General features: G+C 38.8%; 1 protein-coding gene across 1 annotated transcript in view; it reads right to left on the bottom strand.

The window, feature by feature from the left end:
* The window catches only part of DOCK3 (dedicator of cytokinesis 3), a 738,119-nt gene that overhangs the window by 622,927 nt on the left and 88,174 nt on the right, over positions 1–27,018 (bottom strand). Inside the window, exon 3 of the mRNA XM_007952017.2 lies at positions 2,036–2,076. Coding sequence (XP_007950208.2) covers positions 2,036–2,076 — 41 coding nt within the window. The remainder of the gene's footprint in view (positions 1–2,035; positions 2,077–27,018) is intronic.

The raw sequence follows: 27,018 nt of genomic DNA, 5'->3' as shown, positions 1-27,018 counted from the left end.
CTTGGAGAGAACAATCATGGGAGAAAGAAGGGCTGCTTATGCACAGGGAGACAGCTCAGGGGGCAGGAGTATATGGAGGGATGAACAAAGGGAAGAGGTAACTATCAGGAGGATGTGGGAGGAGAGCTGTTGCATTGTGGTTAATTGTGGCCAATATCATGAGACAAAGTGTATGTGAACTGCTGTATGGAAAGTGAATCTGCTCTGTAAATTTTCAACCAAATCACAATTAAAAAAAAAAAAAAAAAAAGGCTTGCAAGCACCCATCTACATGCAACAATGGGTCTTTCCTCATCCAGAGCAAAGAAGAATGAAGAAAACCAAAGATTCATGGAAACAATTAGCCCTAGCGAGTGGTACACCATGCGATCTGCAGCTCGTATGACTATGAGATCAGAAGAACTAGATGGTGCCCAGTTACCACTGTCAACCACTTAGAGGCGTATCTATGTAGGATATCCTGGATAGACAGGGAGAACAATGTGGAACAAAACTCAAAATCATTTGGGAAAAAAAAATATAGGGGGAGCACCAGGTTTGCTGGTCCAATAGAGCCTGGTGGAACCACTGAGACTATGGCACCTCGCTGCCCTTCAACTCTGGAATTGAACCAACACCTGTGGCTTCCAGCCATACAAAAGACAGGGATATGAGCTGAACATTTACCTGAGGTAGATACACTCCTTGGAGAGAAAAATCATGGGAGAAAGAAGGGCTGTTTACGCACAGGCAGACAGCTCATGGGGCAGGAGTGCATGGAAGGATGGACACAGGGAAGAGGTAACTATCGGGAAGAAATGGGAGGGGAGCTGTTGTGGTAAATTGTCATCAATGTCATCAGATAAAGCATATGTGAACTACTGTATGGAAAGTGAATCTGCTCTGTAAACTTTCACCCAAATCAAAATTTTAAAAAAATTAAAATTAAAAGAAAAATGTACAAAATTATAACAAAATATTTGCTCTTTTTTCTTAATTTTATTTTATTCTCTTATTCTTTTGTGCTTTATTCATGTTCTTAAGAAAGTTATATTTTTGATGAGCCTAACATGTGTTGTGTGTATTTCACCAAAGGAAAATAACACTAAGACTCAAAAACTTGTTTTAGTCTCTAAAATTATAAATCCAAGGGAAGTTTTATCCCAGGAGTATATGCTGCAAAATAAAGTACTTTTCAAAAAGAAGAAAAATCAAAGTAACTATCATTCTTGAAATCATTTAGTAGTGTATATTTTCTTAGCATGCTCCTCTTTAAAACTGTCGTTTTAATACATAGTCATGAAAATATAAAGCTAAAAGGATATTTCACATTCACCCAAGTTTTTCTTTATGAATCATATTTCTTACCACCAAGCATTATACAACAAAAAAGATTAAAGTTTGAGAGTTTTTTAAAAACTGTCTTATAGAAATAAATGTTTTCTCATTTACTAGTATTTCTGAATGCTACAATTCCTATCTGGTCAAGAGTCTCTAAGTGTCTCTATGTGTATTTTAAATGCAAATGAAAATATATTTTGTTTAATCAAATTAATCCTAATTAGTAGTGGAATAAACATAAATACTGATATATAATATTTGTATTCTGAACTTACAATATTTCTTGTTTAAATTCATATTTTAACAAGAACACTGTGCTCAACAGAGATATATCTAACTAGATATTACTCCATTTTTTTTTTCTATTTTGCATTGTTGATATAAATTCAAACTACTCACATAGTTCCACAGTACTAGGCCTAAGAATAAACCAATTTATTTTTATCAAACTATTTGAAAGACAAAGTATCTCCTAAACAGGAATTTTCAAGATAAGTTTTAAAGCTATGATCATATTTGCATTTTCTGTGCCATTAGAAAAACAATTTTAATACTGGTGACTCAGAGAAGAGTCTGATACAGTACTATAGGAAAAAATAACTGTGCATTGTAAAAGATTAAAAAGAAAGCCAATCAGATTTGATTTAGTGTTAAACAAATATATTAGGTAGCTCCTCCCCTACATTTGAAAAGGTAACAATAAACTTTTCATTACCTTTACATTTGGCTTCTTTGTTGACACACCTCGGTACCAACCTAAAACAAAGCATACAGAGGATATTAAAATCACACAGTTGTCAGTTTCTGTAAGACATATACTATGAGTACTTTTTGAAAAAATACAAAGCGAATGCTAGATTTTCCCTAAAACACCATTGTAGCTTTATTAGATACTAGAATTGTTCTGGTAGTTTACTCTCAAAGCAATAATCTTATAATGAACACAAGATTCCCAATTTTCATCACAAGGCAAAAAGCTTTTTCAAGAGAGTAAGACATAGTAAGTTAGAAAAGACCTCAGAGGGCAAGTAATTCAACGCCACGAAAATTCCCAGATACATTTGTAAAGGGACAGAGTAATGACATAATTACACAGTTTTGGGGTTTTTGGGTGGCAGAGAGGGAAAGGAGCCCAGACTTTCTGTTTCCTGGTCTCATTCAATCTCCTGTGCACTCTACTACACTATTTATATAAAGCTGATGCCCATGCCAGTACAGATCTCCCACTTCATTTATTCCCTTTCAGCATTCATACACATCAAGAGAGAAGTTTCCATTATTGCAGTGTGAGGATGGCTTTTATATGGCCTTTCTAGTCATGGTCTTGTAACTCCCATCAAATGATTGGTGGGACTATGAAAGTAAGGTGCTTGTGGCCCAGTAAGGGGATTGGACAGCTTGCTAATGATGCAAATAAGATACATGGCACCCTTGTGGGGGTTGTTGTTGTTGTTGTTGTTGTTGTTATGTGCCGTCAAGTCGGCCCCGACTCATAGCGACCCCTCCTTGGGTTTCCGAGGCAGTATCACTACGGAAGTAGGATTGCCCAACCTTCCTTCTGAGGAGTGGCTGGTGGGTTTGAACCACCAGCCCTCTGGTTAGCAGGCAAGTGTCTTAGCCACTATGCTACCAGAGCTCCCCCTTGTGGGGGTAGGATCATGCAAATAATGTATACAGAACTCTAACAAGGGGTTGATCAGTTTTGCCATCCCAGAGGAGGAAAAGGAGGACATGACTACTACTAAGGAGAGGAGACGGGAGCAGAGAGTGCTTTGGACCCAAGGTCCCTGCACTGGGAACCTACTAGATCCAGGAGACAGAAAGCAGTAACACCAGGGACAGTAATAGATGGCAAGAAGAGTGGTAGAGAAACGGCAGCAGCAGAACCAGGCAATCAGCAGGAAATGGCATGATGGGCTTCCCAGCCCACAGAGCTACAGAACTGAGTGCCTTTAGCCAGGAGGCTTGCTGGTGGAGTGGGTACCTCTGGCCACTTGATGCAGCTAAACTCACCAATCCACAGAGCAAGAGAGCTGAGAACCTTTGGGATGAAGTTTACTGGCAGAGTAGGTTACCTCCGAGCACTTACTGCAGGAGCTAAAGAACTCTGTAACACTTGTCCAGTCAGGACAGGACAAGGCCCTTCCGGGAGGCCCAAAGGCCCAAAGGCCCAAAAGACTGGCCTGCCTGAGGGCATGGCTGAGAAGAGGCTATCCTGATCAAAGAACTGTTTCCTAAGTCATTTCTGATCCTGAATTGTAACCTGTTACTTCTTTAATAAACCCCATAATCATGAGTATTGTCTGTGAGTTCTGTGTGGCCATTGCAACAAATTAATCAAACCAAGCAGAGAAGTAGAGACTCTGTCTGGAAGGGATGGTTGGTATAAAAATTGGTAAAAAAAAAAAAAAAAAGTTGGTGAGTGAAAGTATGCCTGACTTCTGCCTCACAGGAATCAGCCTTGGGCTGATGCTGATGGTTATTCTTTCCCCTTTGTGAAGTTAGAAGAAGTCAATTTTGGAAGTTTTCTTACTTATCCAACTGCTTCCCCTGTCCTCCTCCACTCCTAGCTGTTACTAAGCAGACGAAACAGGCATTACTGGAGGAAGGGAAAAACAAACAGTATTGTTGCTGAGCTTTTAAATTAGGCTGCACATAGAAGGGAAAAACGTGCACCTTGGAAAACAGAGACAATTTAGAGCTCCTTTCCAGGTAAAACAATATTAGATCCTGGAGGGGTAGGGGGTAACTGAAAGTAGGGACACAGCTTTTTTGGTTTCTGGAGACAATCCATCAATAAAAGAGGCTTCCTATGCAAGAAAAAAAAAAAAAAAAAACAGCCATACAATAAAACTTTACACAAAGAAAGCTTTACTTATAATCACTAAAAACAGGGCAATTCAAATGTCCATCAACTGGAATGTGGTTCACACATAATGAAATACTACGCAGCAATAAAAAGGAATAAACTACTGATTCATTCAACAACAGGGATGAATCTTTTATCTATTATACTCAGTGAAATAACCTAGACTCAAAAGGAAATCTACTGTATGATTCAACTTATAAGATACTGTGAATAAGGCAAAAGTCTAAGTTCAGAAAAGAGGTCAGTGGTTGTCAGGGGCTATGGGCAAGAAAGAGTTTTACTGAAAAAGGGACACAAAGAAATTGTGTGTATGGCGGGGGAGGTGTGCTCCAATGGAACTGAGCTCTATCTTGATTGTGGTAATGATTACATCACTATACATCTGTCAAAACTGTACACTGAAAAAGGTGAATTTTACTCTTTGTAAATTATACCTCACTAAACCTGATTTTTTTTTAAAAAAAAATTCTGATATTAGAATTTGATCTTAGAATAGTCTCAAATGCATACAGCTCTGTTTGATAGAACTGTCTGCAAGGATGGAAATGTTCTATATGTGCCACAATGATAACTATTACCCACATGTATTTATTAAGAACCTGAAATGTGGATTTGAATATGCTGAAAGAGATCATTCTTATCAACAAACATTTATTGTTGGGTGGTGAATGATGAGGACACAAAAGTGAATCCCACCATCCTTTAGAGAAGTTAAATTAATAAGTCTAGCAAGATATGACAGATGTCATTCTCATCAAACTGGGAATGCATACTACAGTTAAAGCACTGTAATTGTGCTGTATAAGAAAGCTTAAGAAACAACATAAAAACAGTAAGGAACTTACAATTTTATTAGAAAAAGCAAGCATAAAATTTTCTGAGAACAAACACTAACCCCGTACCAATAAATACAAAAGGAATACAAATTCAGGGCATGAGAGGTAGATCTAGAATGCCTTTATGTATTCCCTTTCATGTCACAAACTGTATATATAAACTTGGTGTCATTCTTGTCCTTCAACACTATCATGTAAGACTGGAAGCCAAAAACAGTTTCCAGATTTCTTGTCAGGTGATTTCCAGAGGGAGGAGGGAGGAAAGCAGGAGAAAAAAAGATCATTCTACTTTTGGCTCCTGCAGCAGCAGCAAGTGACTGCAGGCTCAAGCAACATAATCCATAACAACAATTGACGATGCGATTTCTGCTCAGTAGCAGCAAGGCTGAGTCAAGATTCACAGGCTCCAGCCTATGGGCAGCATCAGTCTTACGATGACTGAATACTGTCTTCTGCCTTCCTTCACCCACCTTGATCCCTGCTTTAAACACCTTGATAACTATGTTCCTGTATTAAAACCTTCTCTGAGACATCAGCAAAAAATGACAGAATAGGTAGAAGCCCCATGGCCCGTCCTTACCAAAAAACAGAAAAATCATATAAATACTGTCAAAATAAACTTTATCAAAATATTGGAAAATACTCAAAATAAATCAAATGAACCTTGGAGTTGTTGTTGTTGTTGTTGTTATGTGCCGTCGAGTCGGCCCCGACTCATAGCGACCCCTCCTTGGGTTTCCGAGGCAGTATCACTACAGAAGTAGGATTGCCCAACCTTCCTTCCGAGGAGTGGCTGGTGGGTTTGAACCGCCAGCCTTCTGGTTAGCAGTCAAGTGCTTTAGCCACTATGCTACCAGAGCTCCTGAACCTTGGAGTAGGGGAGGTAATTTTGGAAAGCGAGGAAAGCATTAGGTCGTTTCTATTTATCTTTGCCCCACCCTCCTCTCCTCTGCTTGGTGGCAGTCATGAAGCCAGGAGCCCACATTGCCAGATGAGACTCTAGCTGCAAAGAAAGCAGAGCAGACTATATTCTCAAAGCAGACAAATGCCTTAGGCACTATGCCACCAGTGCTCCTTCTAACTTGTCTAAGTCTACCTGAAAAACTGACACAAGGTGCTTGCTTTTATTTTACCTAACTCAGAACTCACTAAGGTAGCGAAGGGGAAAGGTGTGGGCATTCCTTGTAAACACTGTAAAAGAAATGAACAAAGAAATAAAGAAACTGCTATCACATGAAACAAAAAATTACACTTTAAGCAAAAATAGAATGTCAGAAGCCTGAAAGGAAAAGCTGAGAGCATTTCCTTTGGAACTCACGACATTCAAAGGTGCCCTTGGATACTAGGAAATTTAGAAAGCTAAACATATGCCCAGGGCAGGAAACATGCTCATAACATGTCTTCTCAGAAATCCTAAACTTTCATCTCTGGTGGATCTCTAGGCTTAGTTCAAGCATAAAGGAAAGGAAATTCAGAGCTGAAAATGGCACACATAAGCTCTGAAGGAGTTCTCGGCACAAAAGCAATATGCAAAGATGAAGAGGTTGACTTTCTTTCTTTTCTCTTTTCCTCCTTCCTGATAGTCAATGAAAGAAAATTCTGTCAAAACACTAGCTAAACACAAGCTAAAGGAACAAAGATGTCAGAGACCAGACATGACAAAATGTACAGACTTTACAAAAACAGTTTAGAAAAATCACTATACAAACAACTGCAGTCTACAGCAAACAACAAATAAACCCTGAGGATGGGGAAGAATCTGATTTCCAGAGTTACTACCAAGTGTCTATTTTTCAAGGGGGAAGGTGGGGAGACATGCAAGAAAGTATGGCCTATTCACAGAGGAAATTAACAGAAACTGTCCCTAAGAAAGCACAGACACTGTACTTACTAGATAAAGATTTTTAAGTCACTTAAAAACTCTCAAAGAGCTAAATGAAACCATGGGGAAAAGCTAAGGGAAATTCTGAAAAATGGTGTATGAACAAATAGAGAATATCAATGAAGACACAAAAATTATAAAAAAGAACTAAAAAGAAATTCTGGAATTAAAAAGTACAATAACTGAAAACTACAAGGTTTCAATGGCATATTTCAGCAGGCAGAAACAAGTATTATATAACTTGAAATTGGGTCAATTGAAATTTTCCTCATGACCAGAAAGAAACAAATTAAGAAAAATAAAAGCCTAAGAGACCTGGAGAATATTTATCAAGTATATAAACATATATATATTGGTAATTCCAGAAAATGAGAGGAGAGAAAAAGGAGTAAAAATTATATTTGAAAAGATAATGCCTGATAACTTCCCAAATGTGATGCAAGGCACAAATCTACATATCCAAGCAGCTCAATAAACACCAAGAAGGATAAATTAAAAACCACCCACACCCATGCATACTACATTCAAATTGTTGAAAGACAAAGAAAAAAGAAAATTTTAAACAAGCAAGAGAGATGAGGATCCAACATAGCAAAACTAAGCATATGTACTACCCAGACTCTCTACAACAAAGACCCAAGAAACCAAGTAAAACAGATACAGATAGCAATCCTGGAATCCTCAGCTACAAAGAGAGAATAAAGCAGATCAAATACCAATCAAAAGAAGAACTGGATGAAAATAGCAATCAAGGAAACATAAGGAGTGGTGAACTGCTAAATGGCCCGGCCCAGCACTGCCATTTGTAATTACTGCAAGTAGTGTTCTGGTCAAGGTAGGAAATAGGTAACCCACTCTGCTCGCCCAGGACTGCATTGACACCCATACCAGTGTTCAGCAACCAGAGAGGTGTAATTGCACCCTTTACCCCACACACCTTCTTGATGACCAAAGCTGAGTCTCCCACACACATACACACTAGGAGGCTGCTCAACCCCCCCTAAGATCCCTCTCTCACTGGGTGTTCTGCCTGGCCCACCTTCCCCTCTCCCTACTCTGGGTCAATGACCTGTTGTTCCATTTCCCCAATGGCTTGAGGTGTGCTCCAGTGGACCAAGTGTCATGAGCTTGCTGCATGAGATATCTGTGGATAGAACTTAAGCTGGTACTACACTACCTTTTTTTTTCCTTTTTTCTATCCTTTTCTTCTTATTTCTTCCCTATCCTCACCTTTTTCTCTTTTAAAAAAAAAAAAAAAAAAAAACTTCCTCTATCTGCCCCTTTTTCTTTTTTCCTCATTACATGGGTGCCAGAGAATCTACCAAGTCATACATACATGCCACACCTGTATGGTTGGCAGCTAGAGCTTGTGCTAGTGCTGTCACTTTTTTTGCTTTTCTTTTCTTTCTTCTTATTTCTTTGTTATTATTTCCTTTTTCAATTTTTCTTTTCTCCTCCTTTTCCACACCTTTTATTTTTTCTATATCCCATTAGTTGGGAACCAGAGACTCTACCCAGCTGTACCCACCACATCTGCCACGCCATACACTGGGCAAGTGTCACCATCTCTTCCAACAGAACTAGATCAATGACAGATGGTAGCCAACAACCACCCAGCCTAAACTATTCTACATGACCAGTGATCAAAGAATTTAGCCTAAACTGCCACCCACTACCAAATCCACCTGGAAAGAGATGGTAAGTACGCCAGTGTAGCCAAACTAATCATGACAGTAGCAGCCCCAACCCATTGCCTGGATATATCGAAACAAAACAAAAAGAAAAAGCAGGGTGAACCAAACCAACATACAATAAACAAAGTAATACAATAACACCACAAAGTCTCACAGAAAAAGACAATTCCTAATCATACTAACTAACTAACTAACTAACTAAAGAAAGAAAGAAAGAAAGAAATAAGATGGCTCAAGAAAGTGACCAAAATACAGGACCATAAAATCCTCTGGAGGAAGAAATACTACTGAAACTCCGATAAGGAATTTAAAAGTATTATATTTAGGAATCTTCAGGACATTAAGAAAGAGTTCAAAAAAGACAAAGATGATACAAAGGAAATCATAGACAAAATCAAGGAAAATGAAGACAAAACCCAAGGCGAAGTCAGGAAAATAATACAACAAAATAGAAATTGTTGTTATTGTTGCTGTTGTTGTTAGGTGATATGAGTTGTCTCCTACTCATAGCTACTCTATATACAATAGAATGAAATGCTGCCCAGTGCTGTGCCAGACTCACCATCCTTGCTGTACCTGAGCCTGTTGTACGAGCCACTGTGTCAATCCATCTCACTGACAGTCTTCCCTTTCCCTTTTTCGTTGACCCTCCACTTTACCAAGCATATCCTTCTCCAGGGAATAGTCCCTTCTGATAACATGACCAAAGCAGGTAAGACAAAATCTGGCCATTCTCACTTCCAACATGCATTCTGGCTGTACTTCCTCCAGGGCAGATTTGTTAGTTCTTTTGGCAGTCCATAGTACTTTCAGTATTCTTCACTAACACTACCACTTAAAAGCATCTACTCTTCTTCAGTCTTCCTTATTTGCTGTCCAGCTCTCATATGCATATGAGGCAATTGAAAATACCATAGCCTGGGTTAGGCACACCTTAGTCTTCAAGGAGACATCTTTCCTCTTCAGCACTCTAAAGAGATTTCTTACAGCAGATTTGTCCAGTGCAATACGTAGTTAGATTTCTTCACTGCTACCTTCATTGGTGTTGACTGTAGAACCAAGTAATATGAAATCTTTGACAACTTCAATCTTTTCTCCATTTATCATGATGCTGCTTATTGGCCCAGTTGTGAGGATTCTCATTTTCTTTAAATTGATATGTAATCCATACTGTAGTCTTTAATCTTTATCGGTAAGTGCTTCAAGTCAGCCTCACTTTCAGCAAGCAAAGTTGTGTTGTCTGAGTATCACGGGTTGTTAATGAGTCTTCCTCCCATCCTGATGCCATGTTCTTCTTCATATAGTGTAGCTACTCAGATTATTAGCTCAGGATACAGATTGAGTAAGTATGGTGAAAGGATACAACCCTGCTGCACACCGTTCCTGATTTTAAACCATACAGTATCCCCTTGTTCTATTCGAACGGCAGCCTCCTGGTCTATGTACAGGATCTTCATGAACACAATTAAGTGTTGTGGAATTCCCATTCTTCTCAATGTTATCCATAATCTGTTATGATCCACACAATCGAATGCTTTTGCATTGTCAATAAAACACAAGTAAACATCTTTATGGTATTATTTGCTTTCAGCCAAGGCTCATGTGACATAAGCAATGATATCCCTCGTTCCATGTCCTCTTCTGAATCCAGCTTGCATTTCTGGAAGTTCTCGGTCAATATATTTCTACAACCATTTTTGAATTATCTTCAGCAAAATTTCACTTGCATGTGATATTAACGATATTGTTTGATAACTTATTAATGATATTGTTCAATAAAGAAAGGGATCACCTTTCTTTGGAATGGGTACAAATATGGATCTCTTCAAAGCAGTTGGTCAGGTAGCTGTCTTCCAAATTTCTTGGCACAGATGAGTGAGTGCCTCCAGCGTGGTATCCATTTGTTGAAACCTCTGAGTGGGTATTCCATCAATTCCAGAAGGCTTGTTATTTGCCACTTCCTTCAGTGCAGCTTTGACTTCTTCCTTCAGTACCATTGGTTCTTGATCATATGCCACCTCCTGAAATGGATGAACAATTCTTTTTAGTACAGTGACTCTGTGTATTCCTTCCATCTTCTTTTGATGTTTCTTATACCATTCAATGTTTTGCCCATAGACGTTTTCAATATTGCAACTCGAGGCTAGATTTTTTTCTTCAGTTCTTTCAGCTTGAGAAATGCCAAGTGTTTTCTTCCTTTTGTTTTCTAATTCCATGTCTTTGCACATTTCATTATAATAACTGACTTTGTCTCCTCGAGCTGCTCTTTGAAATTTTCTGTTCCACTCTTTTATCTTGTCATTTCTTCCATTTGCTTTAGCTACTCTCCATTCAAGGGCAAGTTTCAGAGTCTCTTCTGACATCCATATTGGTCTTTTCTTCCTTTCCTGTGTTTTTAATGACTTTTTGCTTTCTTCATGGATGATGTTCTTGATGTCATCCCACCATTCCTCTGGTTTTCGGTCACTGGTGTTCAATGCATCAAATCTATTCTTTATATGGGATACAATCAAGGTCCTAGTTTGTCTCTCATGGACTTGTTTTAATTGACTTCAGCTTCAACTTGAACTTGAAAATGAGCAGTTGATGGTCTTTTCCACAGTTGGCTCCTGGCCTGGTTTTAGTTGAACATATTGAGATTCTCCATCACCTCTTGCCACAGATGTAGTTGATGTGATTCCTGTGTACTCCATCTGGCAAGTCCACATGCATAGCCACCATCTGTTTTGTTGAAGAAAGGTATTTTCAGTGAATAAGTCGTTGGTCTTGAAAAATTCTATCATGTGACCTCCAGCATTATTTCTATCACCAAGGTCATATTTTCCAACTACCAGTGATCCCTCTTTGTTTCCAACTTTTGCATTCCAATCACCAGTGATAATCAACACATCTTGACTGTATGTTTGGTCAATTTCATACTGTGGATGTTGGTTTAAAAAAAAAAAATCTTAAATTTCCTCATCTTTGGCTTTGGGGGTTGGTGCATAAATTTGAAGAGTAGTAGTATTAACTGGTCTTCCTTTTAGGTGTGTGGATATTATCCTATTACTGACAGTATTGTACTTCAGGATAGCTCTTGAAACATTCTTTTTGATAATGAATGCCACACCATCCCTCTTCATTTTGTTATTCCCAGCATAGAACATATGGTTGCTTGATTCAAAATGGCCAAAAACTAATCCATTTCAGCTCACTAATGCCCAAGATATTGATCTTTATGCGTTCCATTTCATTTTTGACAGCTTCCAATTTTCCTAGATTCTACCTTGTACATTCCATGTTCTGATTATTAATGGATGTTGGCAGCTGTTTTTCTCATTCTGAGTAGTGACACATCAGCAAATGGAGGTCCCAAAAGCTTTACTCTATCCACATCATTAAGGTTGGCTCTTTCTGAGGAGGCAGCTCTTCCCCAGTTGCATTTTGAGTATCTTCCAACCTGAGGGGCTCATCTGCCAGCACTATATTGGACATATGTTTCAGGGCTATTCATAAAGTTATCCAGTACTGTATCAGATAGTATTTCATTGCTATTCATAAGGTTTTCACTGGCCAGTTCTTTGAGAAGTGGATGGCCCCTTCCTTCTTCCAAGTCTGTCTTAGTCTGGAAGCTCTGCTGAAACCTGTCAATGGGTGACCCTGCTGGTATCTGAAATACTATGGCATAGCCTCCAGCCTCACAGCAACACACAAGCCACCAGAGTATGACAAAGTGACATATGAGAGGTGGGTAAAAAGAAATAGAGAAAATCAATACAAAAATTTCTAGAAATAGATAATACATTAGAAGGGAAAAGGAGTAGAATTTAATCAATGGAAGACAGAATTACTGGAAATGAAGATAAATAGCTTAATGCTTATCTGTTAGAGAAACAATCAGAAAAATATATATATATATTAAAAGAAATGAACAACACTGTATCTCACCATCAATAGGAATAATTTACATGTGATTGGAATTTCAGAATAGGAAGGACAGAGAAAACTGTCCAATGTTTGTTAGAAGAAAAGGTCAATAATATCCTGACAGTTTAAAAGATAATGCATTCAAAAAGCACAACAAATCCAAATAAGATACACCCCAAAAGAAATCCATCAAGACACATATAATCAAACTTTCTAAAAGCAAAGACAAAGAAAGAATCCTAAAAGCACTTCAAGAAAAATGAAAACTTACTTGCAAAGGACAACCCCATGAGACTAAACTCAGGTTTCTTGGCAGAAGCCATGCAGGCAAGAAGGCAATGGAATGGCATACATAAAATTGTGGGGGGAAAAAAATTGCCAGCTTAGAATTACATATCCATCAAAACTGTCCTTCAAATATGAGGGCAAAAGCAAGATTTTTCCATATAAAAGAAATTTCCATATAAAAAGGAGTTTGTACAAACCAGACCAAGGTTACAAGAGATGCCAAAGGACAAAGAACCAACAGTAAAAGACAACAACCTGAAATGAAGACACATGACACCATCATCCAGAAATTAACCCAGATACAGAAATATCAAAAATAAAACAGAACTATAAAACTGAAAATAGAAAACCAGAATGTAAATTTGTAAAGGATGACAACAACCAAGCAAAAAGAGGGAATAAATGGTGAGCAACATCTTTCCAAACAGAGAGGAAGTCAAGACAACATCAAGACAGAATGGACTATTTTAAATTTGGGAAGATAATAAGAAATTACAGGGTAACCTCTAAGAAAATTAATAAGCCTTCTCATCAAAATAAAAAATAAGAATATCATAAAAATTCAATAAACACAAAAAGAACAGCAATGAAGCAAATGATAAGAAAACTCAAACAAAATGAGCTTGGCACTCATTTTGGAAAACGAGCTTGGCACCTATTTTGGAAAACATATGGAACAAAGAAACCTTTAGCAACAACAAAAAAGGAACACAACAAAATGACTGTAAATTCAAACCTATCAATAATTAATTTAAATGAAATACAGGCACCATCAAGAGACAGTAGTAGAATGGGTAAGAAAACATTACACATCAATATCCTGCCTACTAGTGACATAACTTATCGACACAAAAACAAATATAGTTAAAAATCAAAGAATGGAAAAGTAAATACAAACCAAATGAAAACCAAAAAAATAGCAGGAGTAGCAATAATGACTCCTGATAAAGCAAACATTGAGGCAAAAACCAACAAAAGAAACAAAGAAAGATGTTATATAACAAATAAAGGGTCTCTCCAACAAGAGGACATAGCCAGGATAAATAGGTGGTAGTTAAAGTCATGTGTCAGTGTGGCTGGGCCTGGTTTTGAGTAGCTGGGCAGCTGGATGTAGGTATTCCCCATCGTGAGATTGGTATTCAACTCCATGGTGGAATCTACTGGAGCAGCCAAGTAGCTTCCTTAAGGATGTGGTCTGCTTCCGGTATATAAGCAGCAGTTTTGAGGAAGGTCTTTAGCTTCTGGCATGCTTGAATCCTGCATGTAGCCAAGCCATCATTCAGCAGCCTGCCATGTTGTCTGCCAATCTTGGGACTGTTAATAGACTTGAATTAGTGGCCTGCCGTGTGGTTTGGTAATTTTTGGATTGTGCCATTTTACTTGTCAACCTTGGGCTTGTCAGCTTCAGCAGCCAGCAGCTGCTTGAGTGAAGAGACATCTGCAGCCCAAGTGTGCCAGAAGCAAGAGGCAGAGCTGAAGCCCAAGGTTGAGGAGCTCTCACTCAGCCCCTGGAGCTGGCACTTTGAACTCAGACTTCTAGTCTCCTAAACTGTAAAAGAATAAATTCCTGTTTGCTGAAGCCACCCATTCATGGAATTTTCTGTTAGAATGGCAATAGAGAATCAAAACAATGAGGTTCACTTTAGACTCCAAAATATGAATAGATTGAAAGTAAAAGCATGGGAAAAGATGTCAAGCAAATAATAACCAAAAGAGAGGTGGATGGCTATACTAATGTCACAAAAAATAGACTTTCAGTCAGAAACTGTTAAAATAATTCAATACAATCCCAATCCAGATTCCATCAACATTCTTTAAGGACATGGAAAAACCAATCAACTAATTTCATACAGAAAGGAGAGACCTCAGATAAGTAAAGCACTGCTGAAGAAGAAAAACAAAGTAGGTGGTCTTACACTCCCAGATCTCAAAACCTGCTATACAGCCACAGTAGTCAACATAGCGTGGTATTGGTACAATGATAGACAAACAGACCAATGGAACAGACTTGAAAACCCAGAAATAGACCCATCTATGGACAGCTTTCAAGCGGCCATCTAAGATGCAACTATTATTGGTCTCTTCTCATCTGGAGCAAAAAGATTGAAGAAAATCAAAGTCATTTGGAAACAGTCCAATGACATGATTGACCATGAGAACCTCAGCCTTCAGGATCTCAAAACCAGAAGAACTAGATGGTGCCCAACCAAAAAGGTCAACCACCGGAAAGGGATCATAATTGGAGATCCTGGTTAAAGTGAGAAGAAAAATGTGGGACAGAATTCAAAAACACAAAAATGACCAGAATTACTGGTCAGATAGAGACTGGTGGAACCCCCGAGACTATAGTCCCAGGTTATCCTTTGGGCCTAGAAATGGACTCATTTCCACGGATTGGCTCTTAGCCCAACAGCAGAAAGACCTACATGCAGAACACCTACCCCAGAGAGATGCACCCCTTAGATCAATCAGCCATGAGACATCAGAGGAGCAGCATTCACACAGAGGGAAAGCTGGACAGACAGAAATGCATAGATAAGAAGGAAAAAGGGAGAGGGACACAGGGAGGAGAGGGGAGGAGAGTTTTTTTTATGGTTGGGGATTGTAATTGGGGCTGTGAAATCAATGTGCATGAACTATTGAATGTAAAACAAATCTGCTTTATAAATTTGCACCCAAAGCACAACAATAAATAAATAAATAAAGCAAATAAATGTTTCAGGCATGGGGGGAAAAAATAAACCTATGGGGCAGTTCTACTTTTTCCTGTAGGGTTGCTATGACTCGATGGCAAGGGGTTTGCTTTGGTTTTGGTTTATAATAAATATATATAATATTTAGAATATATATACAAATACAATGATACTTTAATTTAATCTATAAAACTTCCCCATGAGGGAGATGAAATTACTTGCCCCATATGGCAGATGAGAAAACTAAGCACAAGAAGGTTAAACAATTATCCAGGGGGTGCCTTATTATTCTTAATTGGTCAATCATGATTTGAAAAAGAAATTTGACTGGAGTCCATATTCTTAATCACAATGCTATTCTGTCTCACATAACAATTTTCATGCTGAAAAAAAGCTGATTTGTCATTATCTACGTATATGATTAATAAAAATTGTTTAAATACTCATTCAACAAATATTCATCAAGTGCTATTATGTATAAGCACTGTTCTAAGCACCAAGGATACAGTGATGAATAAAACAATGTTCTAACCCTCAAGAACTTCACAAAGTTTAAATTCCAGTTCTCAAACTGAACACATAAATAATTTAAGACCATTTCAATTATAACTAGTAATTTAAATGTATATAAATGAATAAAAATATATACACACATATATATACACATACACATATATAGGTATACACACACATACAGGTATATGTGTGTGTGTATAGGTATAGGTATATAAATATAGATACATAGACATAGATATATGCATACACATGCACACACACAACATATGAATGGAATAGGGGTTAGCAAATGTTTTCTGCAAAAAGCCCAATATAACTAGCTTAGCCCTTAACCAGCCAAAAGAACCAATATAAAACCAAAAAAACAGACCCACTGTCATCATAGTGGGAGCTCTGGTGGCGTAGTGCCTAAGGCATTTGACTGCTAACCAGAGGGCTGATGGTTCAAACCCACCAGCCACTCCTCAGAAGGAAGGCTGGGCAATCTACTTCCATAGTGATACCGCCTCAGAAACCCAAGGAGAGGTCATTATGAGTCAGATCCAACTCGACAGCAGTGTTTGGTTTTGGTTGTCATCATAGTGATCACACAGGGCAGAGTAGAACCATAGGTTCCCAAAACTATAAATTTCTTACAGAAGCAAATTGCCACATCTTTCTCCAGCAGAACAACTAGTGGGTTCGAATGCCAACCTTTTACTTAGTAGCTGGCTGGTTAACCACTGTGCCACCAGGGTTCCTTGTACATATCAATATAAGAGGTTGTTGTTGTTGTTATGTACCATCAAATCGGACCTGACTCATAGCGACCCCTTCTTGGGTTTCTGAGGCGGTATCATTACGGAAGTAGATTGTCCACCCTTCCTTCCGAGGAGTGGCTGGTGGATTTGAACAGCTAGCCTTCTGGTAGCAGTCAAGTGCCTTAGGCACTATGCTACCAGAGCTCCTAATATAAGAGGAGAGAAAATATATTTCTACATTTTTTAGGTTATAACATTTCACTTAAGTGGTGTTCAAAGTCAGTGTTTCTCATCATGAAAATCAACTGCAAATGTTCATCTGTTAATGTTGATCTGTACTGAGGTTTTACATATCTTACCTTTGAAAATATTTTTTCACACAGATAACTACCAGTTGCCATCAAGTTGATTCCAACTCAAGGCAACCCTATGTATGTCAGAGCAGAACTGTGCTCCATAAGATTTTCAGTGGCTGTTATTTTGGAAGTAGATCACCAGCCACTCCTCAGAAGGAAGACTGGGCGATCTACTTCCGTAGAGATACCATCTCGGAAACCCAAGAAGGGGTCACTGTGAGTCAAATCGACTCGACAGCAGTGAGTTTGTTTTTTGTTTGTTTGTTTGTTTGTTTTTTAATACAATCCCTTGAACAGTGGCTCTGGATGAGGATATTACTGCCTTCTAGGGGAAGGCATTTGACTGCCAACCAGAAAGTTGGAGGTTCAAACCCACCAGCCACTCCACAGAAGGAATCCTCAACAATTTACTTCTGTAAAGATTTACCACCTGGGAAACCCAAAGAGGGTTGCTATGCGGAACCTCTGATTGGATTCAAACCTCCACTCTTCAGTTAGTAGCCAAACATGTTAATTGTTCGTACTTCCTGCGGACTCCTTCACACAGATAAATACTGCTTAAATACTGGTATCAATCCACACGCATATGATTTCTATTGAGCTTATTCATCTCATGAAAGGTATTTCTAGAATTCTATTTTTCTCTTGATATTTGTCATTTAGCATGTCTTTATATTGCAGACTAAGTACCTCCAACTGAAGGTTAGTTGGAAGCTCCAAAATTGTACAATTAAATGGAATTTGAAATATGGAAATTTCCTTTATACTTGCAACAAGATCTAAAAAGCACTGCTGGAACTTTAGCTTGAGCTAGGAGCATATATTCACCACAAATTTGTATGGGAATAGAGATATCACTACTTGTATGAACTTTTAACAGCATGGGCAGTGTATAAAGCATCTTGACATTACTTGTGAATCACACAATGTTAATTATCATTGAAATGACTTTCCCACAGCATAAATTTCACTTACTACATACATTGTCTTATCTTGTAATTTTAGTTTGAATTCATTCAACTGCTGAGTGGATAGATAAAATGTGGTTCAACCTTATATAATGAAATATTACTCGGTAATAAAAAAAGAACAAACCACAGATACATGCAGTAGCATGAATTGACCTTGAATGCATTATGCTAAATGAAAAAAGCTAGACACAAAAAGCTATACACTGCTTCATTCCCCTTATGACATTCTGAGAAAGAGAAAACTGTAAGGCAGAAAACAGATTAGTGGCTGCCAGTGCTGGAGCTAGGGAGCTGGGAAAGTAGGGAGGACTATAAAGAGCATGAGGTCACTTTTAACAATGATAGAAATGGTAGGTTGTGGTCATATACATTTGTCAAAATTCACAGAATCCATAGAAATGTACACCCAAAAAAAGTGGCTTTTACTATATGTGAATTATACATTAATAAACCTGACTACAACATACACACACAATGGGATAATATTTCATACCTACCAGACTGGTTAAAAACATTTATTTAAAGTCTAATAATATCAGATGTTGGCAAGATAATGTAGGAGAATCATATACTGCTGGTGAGAGTCATAATAAATGGTCACCACTTTCACAACAATTTAGTATTACTACATACCCGAAGACACTGAAATTCTACCCCCATAACCCACCAGCTGCTCCTTGGAAGGAAGACTGGGCGATCTACTTCCGTAGAGATACCGTCTCAGAAACCCAAGGAGGGGTCATTGTGAGTCAAATCAACTCGACAGCATTGAGTTGCTTTTTTAAAACACAATCCCTTAAACAGTGGCTTTGGATGAGAATATTACTGCCTTCTAGGGGAAGGCATTTGACTGCTAACCAGAAAATTGGAGGTTCAAACCCACCAGCCACGCTGTGGGAGGAAGCCTCGGTAATCTACTTCTGTAAAGATTTACCGCCTGGGAAACCCAAAGAGGGTTGCTATGAGTTGGAATCAACTCGACGGCAGTGAGTTTGGGGTGTTTTTTTTTGTTGTTGCTTTTTTTTTGGGGGGGGGAGAGATTTCTGCAAATCTGTGGGGTAGTTTGAGATGCCAGAGCAGATCATAGCCCAACCCCCTAGCCCCCCAAAACATATATTTTAAGGTAAGGATTCTTCAAGCAAAACATAAATCTTTGTGATCTTGGGCTAGTCACAAAAGACTACATATTGTATAATTCCATTTATTGGAAAGGTCCAAAATAAGCAGATCCATAGAGACAGGAAATCATTTAGTAGTTACAGGGGGCTGGTGGAAATGGGAAAATGGAAAATGAGTACTAATGGGTATGGCATTTCTTTATGGGATGAGGAAAATGTTCTAAAATTTGACAGTAGTGATGGTTGCACAACTCTGAATACATAATAAAAATCAATTAAATGTCCATAAAGACAATGTTCTACATCCTACTTTGGTGAGTAAGCAACCAGGATCTTAAAAGCTTGCAGCAGTCATCTAAAGTGCAACTATTGGATTCTCCCATTTCTGAGCAAAGAAGAGTGAAGAAAATAAAAGACACATGAAAAAAAATTAGTCCAAAGAACTAATGGACCATGCGAACCTCAGCCCAAGACCAGAAGAACTAGATAATACCTGCTTACTACTACTGACCGCTCTGAAAGGGATCACAATAGGAGGTCCTAGACAGGGTGGGAGAAAAATGTGGAACAAAATTCAAAATCATGAAGAAGACCAGACTCACTGGTCTGATAGAGACTGGTGGAATCCCTGAGACTATGGCCCTTAGACACCCTTTAGGCCTGGAACTGAACCCACCCTTCTAGATCAACTTTCAGCCAAACAATAAACAGACCTGAAAGATGAATAGTAACACTAGGAAGAAACACACTCTTCAGAATAATCAACTATAAGAGATCAAAAGGGCAGCATATGCCCAGAGATAAAGCACAGAAAGCAAGAAGGTGTAGGAAGGAAATAGGAATGGAAACTGGAAATCCAGGAAGGAAATGGGAAGAGTGCTGTTACATTGTGGGGATTGCAATCGATGTACCAAAACAAAATGTGTGAATTGTTGAATGGAAAACCAATTTGCTCTGTAAACTTTCACCCAAATCACAACCAAAAGGTTTAAAACAAACAAACAACAAAAAAAAAAAAAAAATTTTCCAGAAATAAAATTACATTTAATTAAATATTATCACCAAACTTTAAAAAAAGAAAGTGTGAATTGTATGGTATGTGAATTACACCTCAATAAAGCTGTTATTTAAGAAAAAACAGGAAAGCTTTGGGTCTGAAAAGACTGAAGGTCACTACCTTAGACAATTTCCTGCATATGTGCCCAAGGCAACATTTACAATAATGTTTATAGCAGTTTTGTTTATAATAGCCAAAAAATGTGAAAACAGCCAAAGTTCATGAATTGCAAGTGGATAAACTGTGGAATATCCATATTATGGAATGCTATACAGCAGCAAAAATGAATTATAACTAAATGTTCAACAATGATCAATCACAGAAATAAAATATTTATTTAAAAACAAGTCACAAATAGTATATGATCTCATTTTTATGAAATGACAAGAATAGGTAAAGATACGGAGACTAATGATTAGTAATGGCTACTAGGGGTGGGAGCAATCATTCTCTAGGCAGCAGTTACTTTGTTTACAATGATGGGAAAGGTGGAACCAAACGTGGGTGAAAAATTGCACAACTTCACTACCGTGACATTACTAAACTATACATAAGAAAAAGGACACATTGGCAAATGCTATGTTTTATAAAATGTTGAAATAACAACTAAAATAGAAAACAGAAGGGTGTGGGGATACAGCTGTTGATACTACTTAGACATAACCAAACACCTCACAGGGCTAGTTTTTTTCTATTTGAAGGATTAGGATCATGGTCTCATGGGACAATCCAGTCAACTGGTATATTGTTTTTAAAGGTTCTGATCTACCTCCCAGTTTAGTGAGTGGCATTCAAGATGTTTCAGCCTAACTAACAGATAATTTGATACAAATGTTTTTGTTGTTAGTTGTCATTTGGTCAGCTCTGACTCCTAGCAGCCTTCTGTATAAAAGAACAAAATATTGCCCAGTCTTGTGCCATTTCATGATCACTGCTATGTTTGAGTTCATTATTTCAGCCACTGTGTCAATCCATCTGACCAAAGCACACACACCCCTTGCCTTCACCAACCCTCTGTTTTACCAAGAATGATGTTTTTGTCCAGTGACTGGTCTTTCCTGATGATGCATCCAAAGTAAGTGAGCCAAAGGCTCGCCATCCTCACTTCTAAGAAGCATTCTGGTTATAATTTTTCAAAGACTGAATTTCTCATTCTTCTGGCAGTCCACAATATATTTCAATATTCTTTGCCAACATCACAGTTTGAAATGGATCAGTTCTTCTTCTATCTTCCTTTTTCATTGTCCAAGTTTCACATGAAGATCACCATATTCACCATTTATATGTTTTTTATCAAATGATAGCGGGAGAGTAAGTGAGATGAAAACTAAGCACAACTGCAAGGTGTTTTTTTTTTTAATTAGGATTTGGGTGAAGATTTACAGAGTAAATTTACTTTTCATACAGCAGTTCACATATACTTTGTCTCATGTCATTGACCAAAATTTACAATGCAGCAGCTCCCCTCCCACTTCCTCCCCATAGTTACCTCCTCCCAGTGTCCATCCCTTCATACTCTTCTGCACCCTGAGCTATTTCCCTGACAACTGCAAGGTTTTATAACATGTTTATAAAGGTCAGCAATTTCTCATCAGATAAATTCTCCCAATATTGCTTATCAAAATGCTGGAGTTTTAGGGATACATATATACATATATATGTGTGTGTGTGTGTGTGTGTAGGTTAGACTGCAATATTAATTCTTATTGGGGCAGAGGAAGGAAGAGTTCAAACCAGTTTTGTTGAACGTTAAGTCCTTACTGAAGACTCCTTGTCCTTCATGATCACGCCAATTGATCTGCTGTATCTTAGTTCCTACCAGTTTCTCTGCCCCAATTTCTCCTCTCCCCACAAATGCAATCAGCCATACTGATCTCCCCACTATTTAACTCACTAAGCAGGTCATACCTCAGGGTCTTTATTTTCATTTTTTTGAAATGAACGGTTGTATTTATTGGTTGGTTTACTGGTTGGTTAGATCATTGTAGCACACTATTTGGATATCCCATAGTAACTAACGGATCCACCCAAAAGTGGCTGGTGAAGATTGTCCTGGAAACAATCAACTCTGTTTATAGTCCCTCCATTTAAAAATAAATAAAAACTGTTGTTGTTGTTGTTATGTGCCATCGAGTCAAATCCGACTCATAGCGACCCCTCCTTGGGTTTCCAAGGCAGTATCACTACAAAGGTAGGATTGCCCAACCTTCCTTCCGAGGAGTGGCTGGTGGGTTTGATCCGCCAGCCGTCTGGTTAGCAGGCAAGTGTCCTAGCCACTATGCTACCAGAGCTCCCAGCCAGCCAGCTTGTCTAGCAGCTCTAAATTAGACATACAGCTGACTCAGCCCAGGTCCAAATGCTGCCTATGATCAAAAGGTAGCAGATACAAATGGAGCATGAGCCCAGAAAGCTGGCAGGACTGAGAGAAAGAAAGAAAAATAGAGGGGGGAAGAAAGAAACTAAGGCAGCTTTTGTTGTTGAGCAGAAATTCCTCATGTTCCATCACCTTTTAATCTCAGGTATTAGCTCTCTAAGGCAGAAGGGCTCATCAAACTTTAAGTCACTGAATCCCTGTTGCTCCTTAGCCACTCTCCTGGGTTTAGAAATAAGCCAAAGAGCTTCTATTAATGGCCCCTGATGGTGCAACCATCAAACTCAAAGATGTCAGCAGGTAGCAACCTTCCTTGTTCAAGGCCTTCACCCACTGGGCCACAAGGCCCCAAGCAACTCTTATCACATTATGCAGAGACTTAGGGGAAAAGGATGAGCAATTCTACTTTGGGTACAGGAAAAAGGTATAATTTACGGATAAAATGTCAGCTTCTTGGTGTTGTGGTTGCTATGTGCCGTCAAGTCATCTCTGACTCAGAGCGACACCTCCTTGGGTTTCCAAGGCAGAATCACCATGGAAGCAGATTGTCCAATCGTCCTTCCAAGGAGTGGCTGGTGGGTTTGAACCTCTAACCTTCTGGTTAGCAATCAAGTGCCTTAGGCACTATGCCATCAGAGCTCCCAATGTCAGCTTATTATATCTTTTTCCAAGTTATTTTAAAAAAAATTTTAGCATACTAAAAGTTGAAAACTCAATTGCCTTTCTCCTTGAATCACCAGTTGCTAATTATTTATTTGCCTGATCTAATTTTATATTATTTTTTGCTAAATTAGTTGAAAATTAGTTACAGATTTCACAATATTTTATCCCCTAAATAGTTAATGAATTTCCTAAGAATAGGACATTATCTTAAATAATCACAATGTCTTATGTACTCTCAAGAAATTTAACTCCCACACAATGACAAAGTATTACCTAACATGGAGTTCATATACAAATTTTCCCAATTGTCTTAGCTGTGTGTCTGTGTGTGTGTGTGTAGTCCTTTCTCCCCAGCCCTGTTGTTGTTGTTATGTGCCGTCGAGTCAGACCCAACTCATAGCGATCCCTCCTTGGGTTTCCAAGGCAGTAGCACTACAGAAGTAGATTGCCCAACCTTCCTTCTGAGGAGTGGCTGGTGGGTTTGAACCACCAGCCTTCTGGTTAGCAATCAGGTGCCTTAGGCACTACGCTACCAGAGCTCTCTCCCCAGCCCTAGTGACCTCTAATCAACTTTTGTCTCAATGTAATCGCCTACTATAGATATTCATGTAAGTGGGAGCATATATATTTGCCCTTTTGTATCTAACTTACTTCACTTAGCGTAATGTTTTCAAAGCTTGTCCATGTCATAGCATGTATCAGAACTTCATTTCTCTTTGTGATTGAATAGTATTTCATTGTATGTACATACCACATTTTGTTTAGTCATTCATCAGTTAGTGGACAGTTGGGTTGCAAAAATGATAGTGGCAGAAGTTCTTGTCTAACTTCAGGGGGAAGAGAAAGAATGACCATAAGCAGAAGCCCAAAGCTTAGTCCTATGAAGGGAAGGTCAGACATAGCTCCACTCTCCAACCGTTTTACCAATCCTGATACTAGCCATCCTGCCCACGGCACTCTCTACATCTCTGCTAGGTACGATAATTTGTTGCAATGGATACACAGAACTCACAGACTATATTCACAGACTATACTCACAATGACAGGGTTTATTAGGGAAGTAACAGGTTATAATTGAGGATCAGAATCAATTGGAAAGTAATAGCAACGACTCAAGATATACTTTTTCGAACAGGACTGCTTCTTCTTGGCCATGCTCACAAGCAGGCCTTTCTCTAGGCCCTTGGCCCTTAGACTTCTGGTCTCTGTTCTCGGTCCTCAGCTTGGGCTCTACCTTGCTTAGGCAAGTGTTACAAAACTCTTTAACTCTGCCAGTAAGTGCCTAGAGGTACCCCGATCACCAGGAAGCCTCCTGCCTGAAGGCACTCAGCTCTTTCGCTCCATGGATAAGCAAGCCTATCCTGTCTGTCCTGTGTCATTACCATCTTCAGTGTTACAGCTTTTTCTGTGTCTCCAGAGTCTAGGTTTTCAGCACAAGGACCTGGGTCCAAAGGACAAGCTCAACTCCCAGCTCTTCTTGATAATGAGGCCCCCTCCAACCTCTAGAACTGGCTCCCTTTAAGGCTAGTAGAACAGTAAAAGTGACCAATCCTCTAAAAGGGTTCCATGCATTAGCAAAACTACCCAATCCCCTTGGTGGTCCATAAACACCTTACTTCCATAAAGTAAAAACCTAACTCACAGCAACCTCCATTGGGTTTCCAAGACAGTAAATTTTTACAGAAGCAGATTACCCCATCTTCCTTCCATGGAATAGGTGGTGGGTTTGAACAGCCAGCCTTCTGGTTAACAGTCAAATGCATTAGGCACTGTGCTACCAGAGCTTCTTTATTTGCATAGTCCTACCTGGTAGCATAGTACCTAAGGCACTTGACTGCTAACCAGAAGGCTGGAGGTTCAAACCCACCAACCACTCCTTGGAAGGAAGGTTGGGCAATCCTACTTCCGTAGTGATATTGCCTCGGAAACCCAAGGAGGGGTCACTATGAATCGGGGGCGACTCGACGGCAAATAACAACAACAACCCAATCATTCTGTGGAAGTTACAAGACCATGGTTAGCAAAGCCATATTAAAGCAATTCACTGCACTGCATGGGTTGTTGCCACCTATTAGTTATTCTTAATGTTGCTGCAATGAGCACTGGGGTGACAAATATCTATTTGAGTCACTGCTTTTAATTCTTTTGGATACAGACACAGGAGTGGAATTGTTGGGTTATACAGTAATTCTATATTTAACTTTTCAACGAACTGCCAACCAGTTTTCCACTGCAATCGCACTATTTTATATTGCCATCAACTATGAATGAGGATTCCAATTTCTCCTTGGTAACACCTGTATTTTCCTTTTTTTTTTTTTTTATGACAGCCATCCTAGTGAATATGAAGTTGCATCATGGTGATTTTAATTTGCATTTCCCTAATGACCCATGATGCTGAGTACCGTTTTATTTGCCTGCTGGCCATCTGTGTACTATATTTGGAGAAATGTCTATTCAAGTCTTTTGCCCATTTAATTGGGTTGTATATCTTTTTGTTGTTGAGTTGTACAAGTTCATTATATATTATGGCCTTAATCTATAGTTTCCAAATATTCTCTCTCAATTTACAGGTTATCATTTCACTTCCTTGGTAATGTCATTTGATGGACAAAAGGTTTTTAAACTTTTTGAAATCCAAATTATCTATTTTGTTATTGTTGTTGCTTGTGCTTTTCGTTCATATGTAAGGATCTATTGCCAATAAGATCATGACATTTACCCACGTTTTCTTCTAAGTGTTTTGTGCTTTTAGTTTTTACATTTAGGTCACTGATCTATTTTGAGTTAATTTTGCATATAGTATGAGGTAGGAGTTGACTTCATTCTTTTACATGTGCAGATCCAGTTGTCTCAGCACCATTTTTTGAAGAAATTATTCTTGCTTCATTAAGTGGATTTGGCACTCTTACCAAAAATCAATCAGCCAACCCAGCCATTCCATTACTAGATATATATCCTAAAGAAGTGAGAGCCATCACAAGAACATGCACACCCATGTTCATCACAGCACTATTTACAATAGCCAAAAGATGGAAACAACCTAGGTGTCCCTCAACTGAGGAATGGATAACCAAACTATGGTACATACACACAACGAAATACTACGCAACCTTAAAGAATGATGTAGAATACCGGCAAAACACCTCATAACGTGGATGAACTTGAAGGACATTATTCTGAGTGAAATAAGTCAATCACAGAAGGACAAATATTGTACTGGTCCATTACTGTAAAAGTCAAAGAAAGGTTTATATATGGAAGGAAATTTTCTTTGTTGGCTACCAGTGGTGGGAGGGGAAGGCAGGGAACACTGTTAGATAGGTAGAGGTAAGTACTGATTTGGGTGAAGAGAAGGGCAATGTACCAAATGTGAGTGAGCAACATGGTGGCACTGAAGAAGAGAAGACACAGAGAGGTACGTGGGAGGTACAGACAACAAAGATAAACCCTTTTGCACATACAGTACTGCATTGTCAGGGAAAGCAAACAAGGGTATACAGGTGGATAGATGAGTGGACACCCTGAACTATTAGGTATATCTATGCAGCGGGGAGTGTACCCAAGACCATGTACAGGGTTGGCAGACAATGGTTCTACAAGTGTACTTGTATGTTCTATAACAATACCCAGGTATATAGTAGAGCTGACAAGGGGCAAGACTGTAGTCACTGCTTGGTCACAGCCAGCTACCAACAGGGACTGAGTAGTTGAACCTGTGGGCTTGGGACCATAGTC

Source organism: Orycteropus afer, unplaced genomic scaffold (genome assembly GCF_000298275.1).
Source record: "Orycteropus afer afer isolate SDZICR_OR568_19922 unplaced genomic scaffold, OryAfe1.0 scaffold00323, whole genome shotgun sequence".
Lineage (NCBI taxonomy): Eukaryota > Metazoa > Chordata > Mammalia > Tubulidentata > Orycteropodidae > Orycteropus > Orycteropus afer.
The sequence above is the reverse complement of the archived record's forward strand: the minus strand, read 5'-3'. Positions and strand labels throughout refer to the sequence as shown.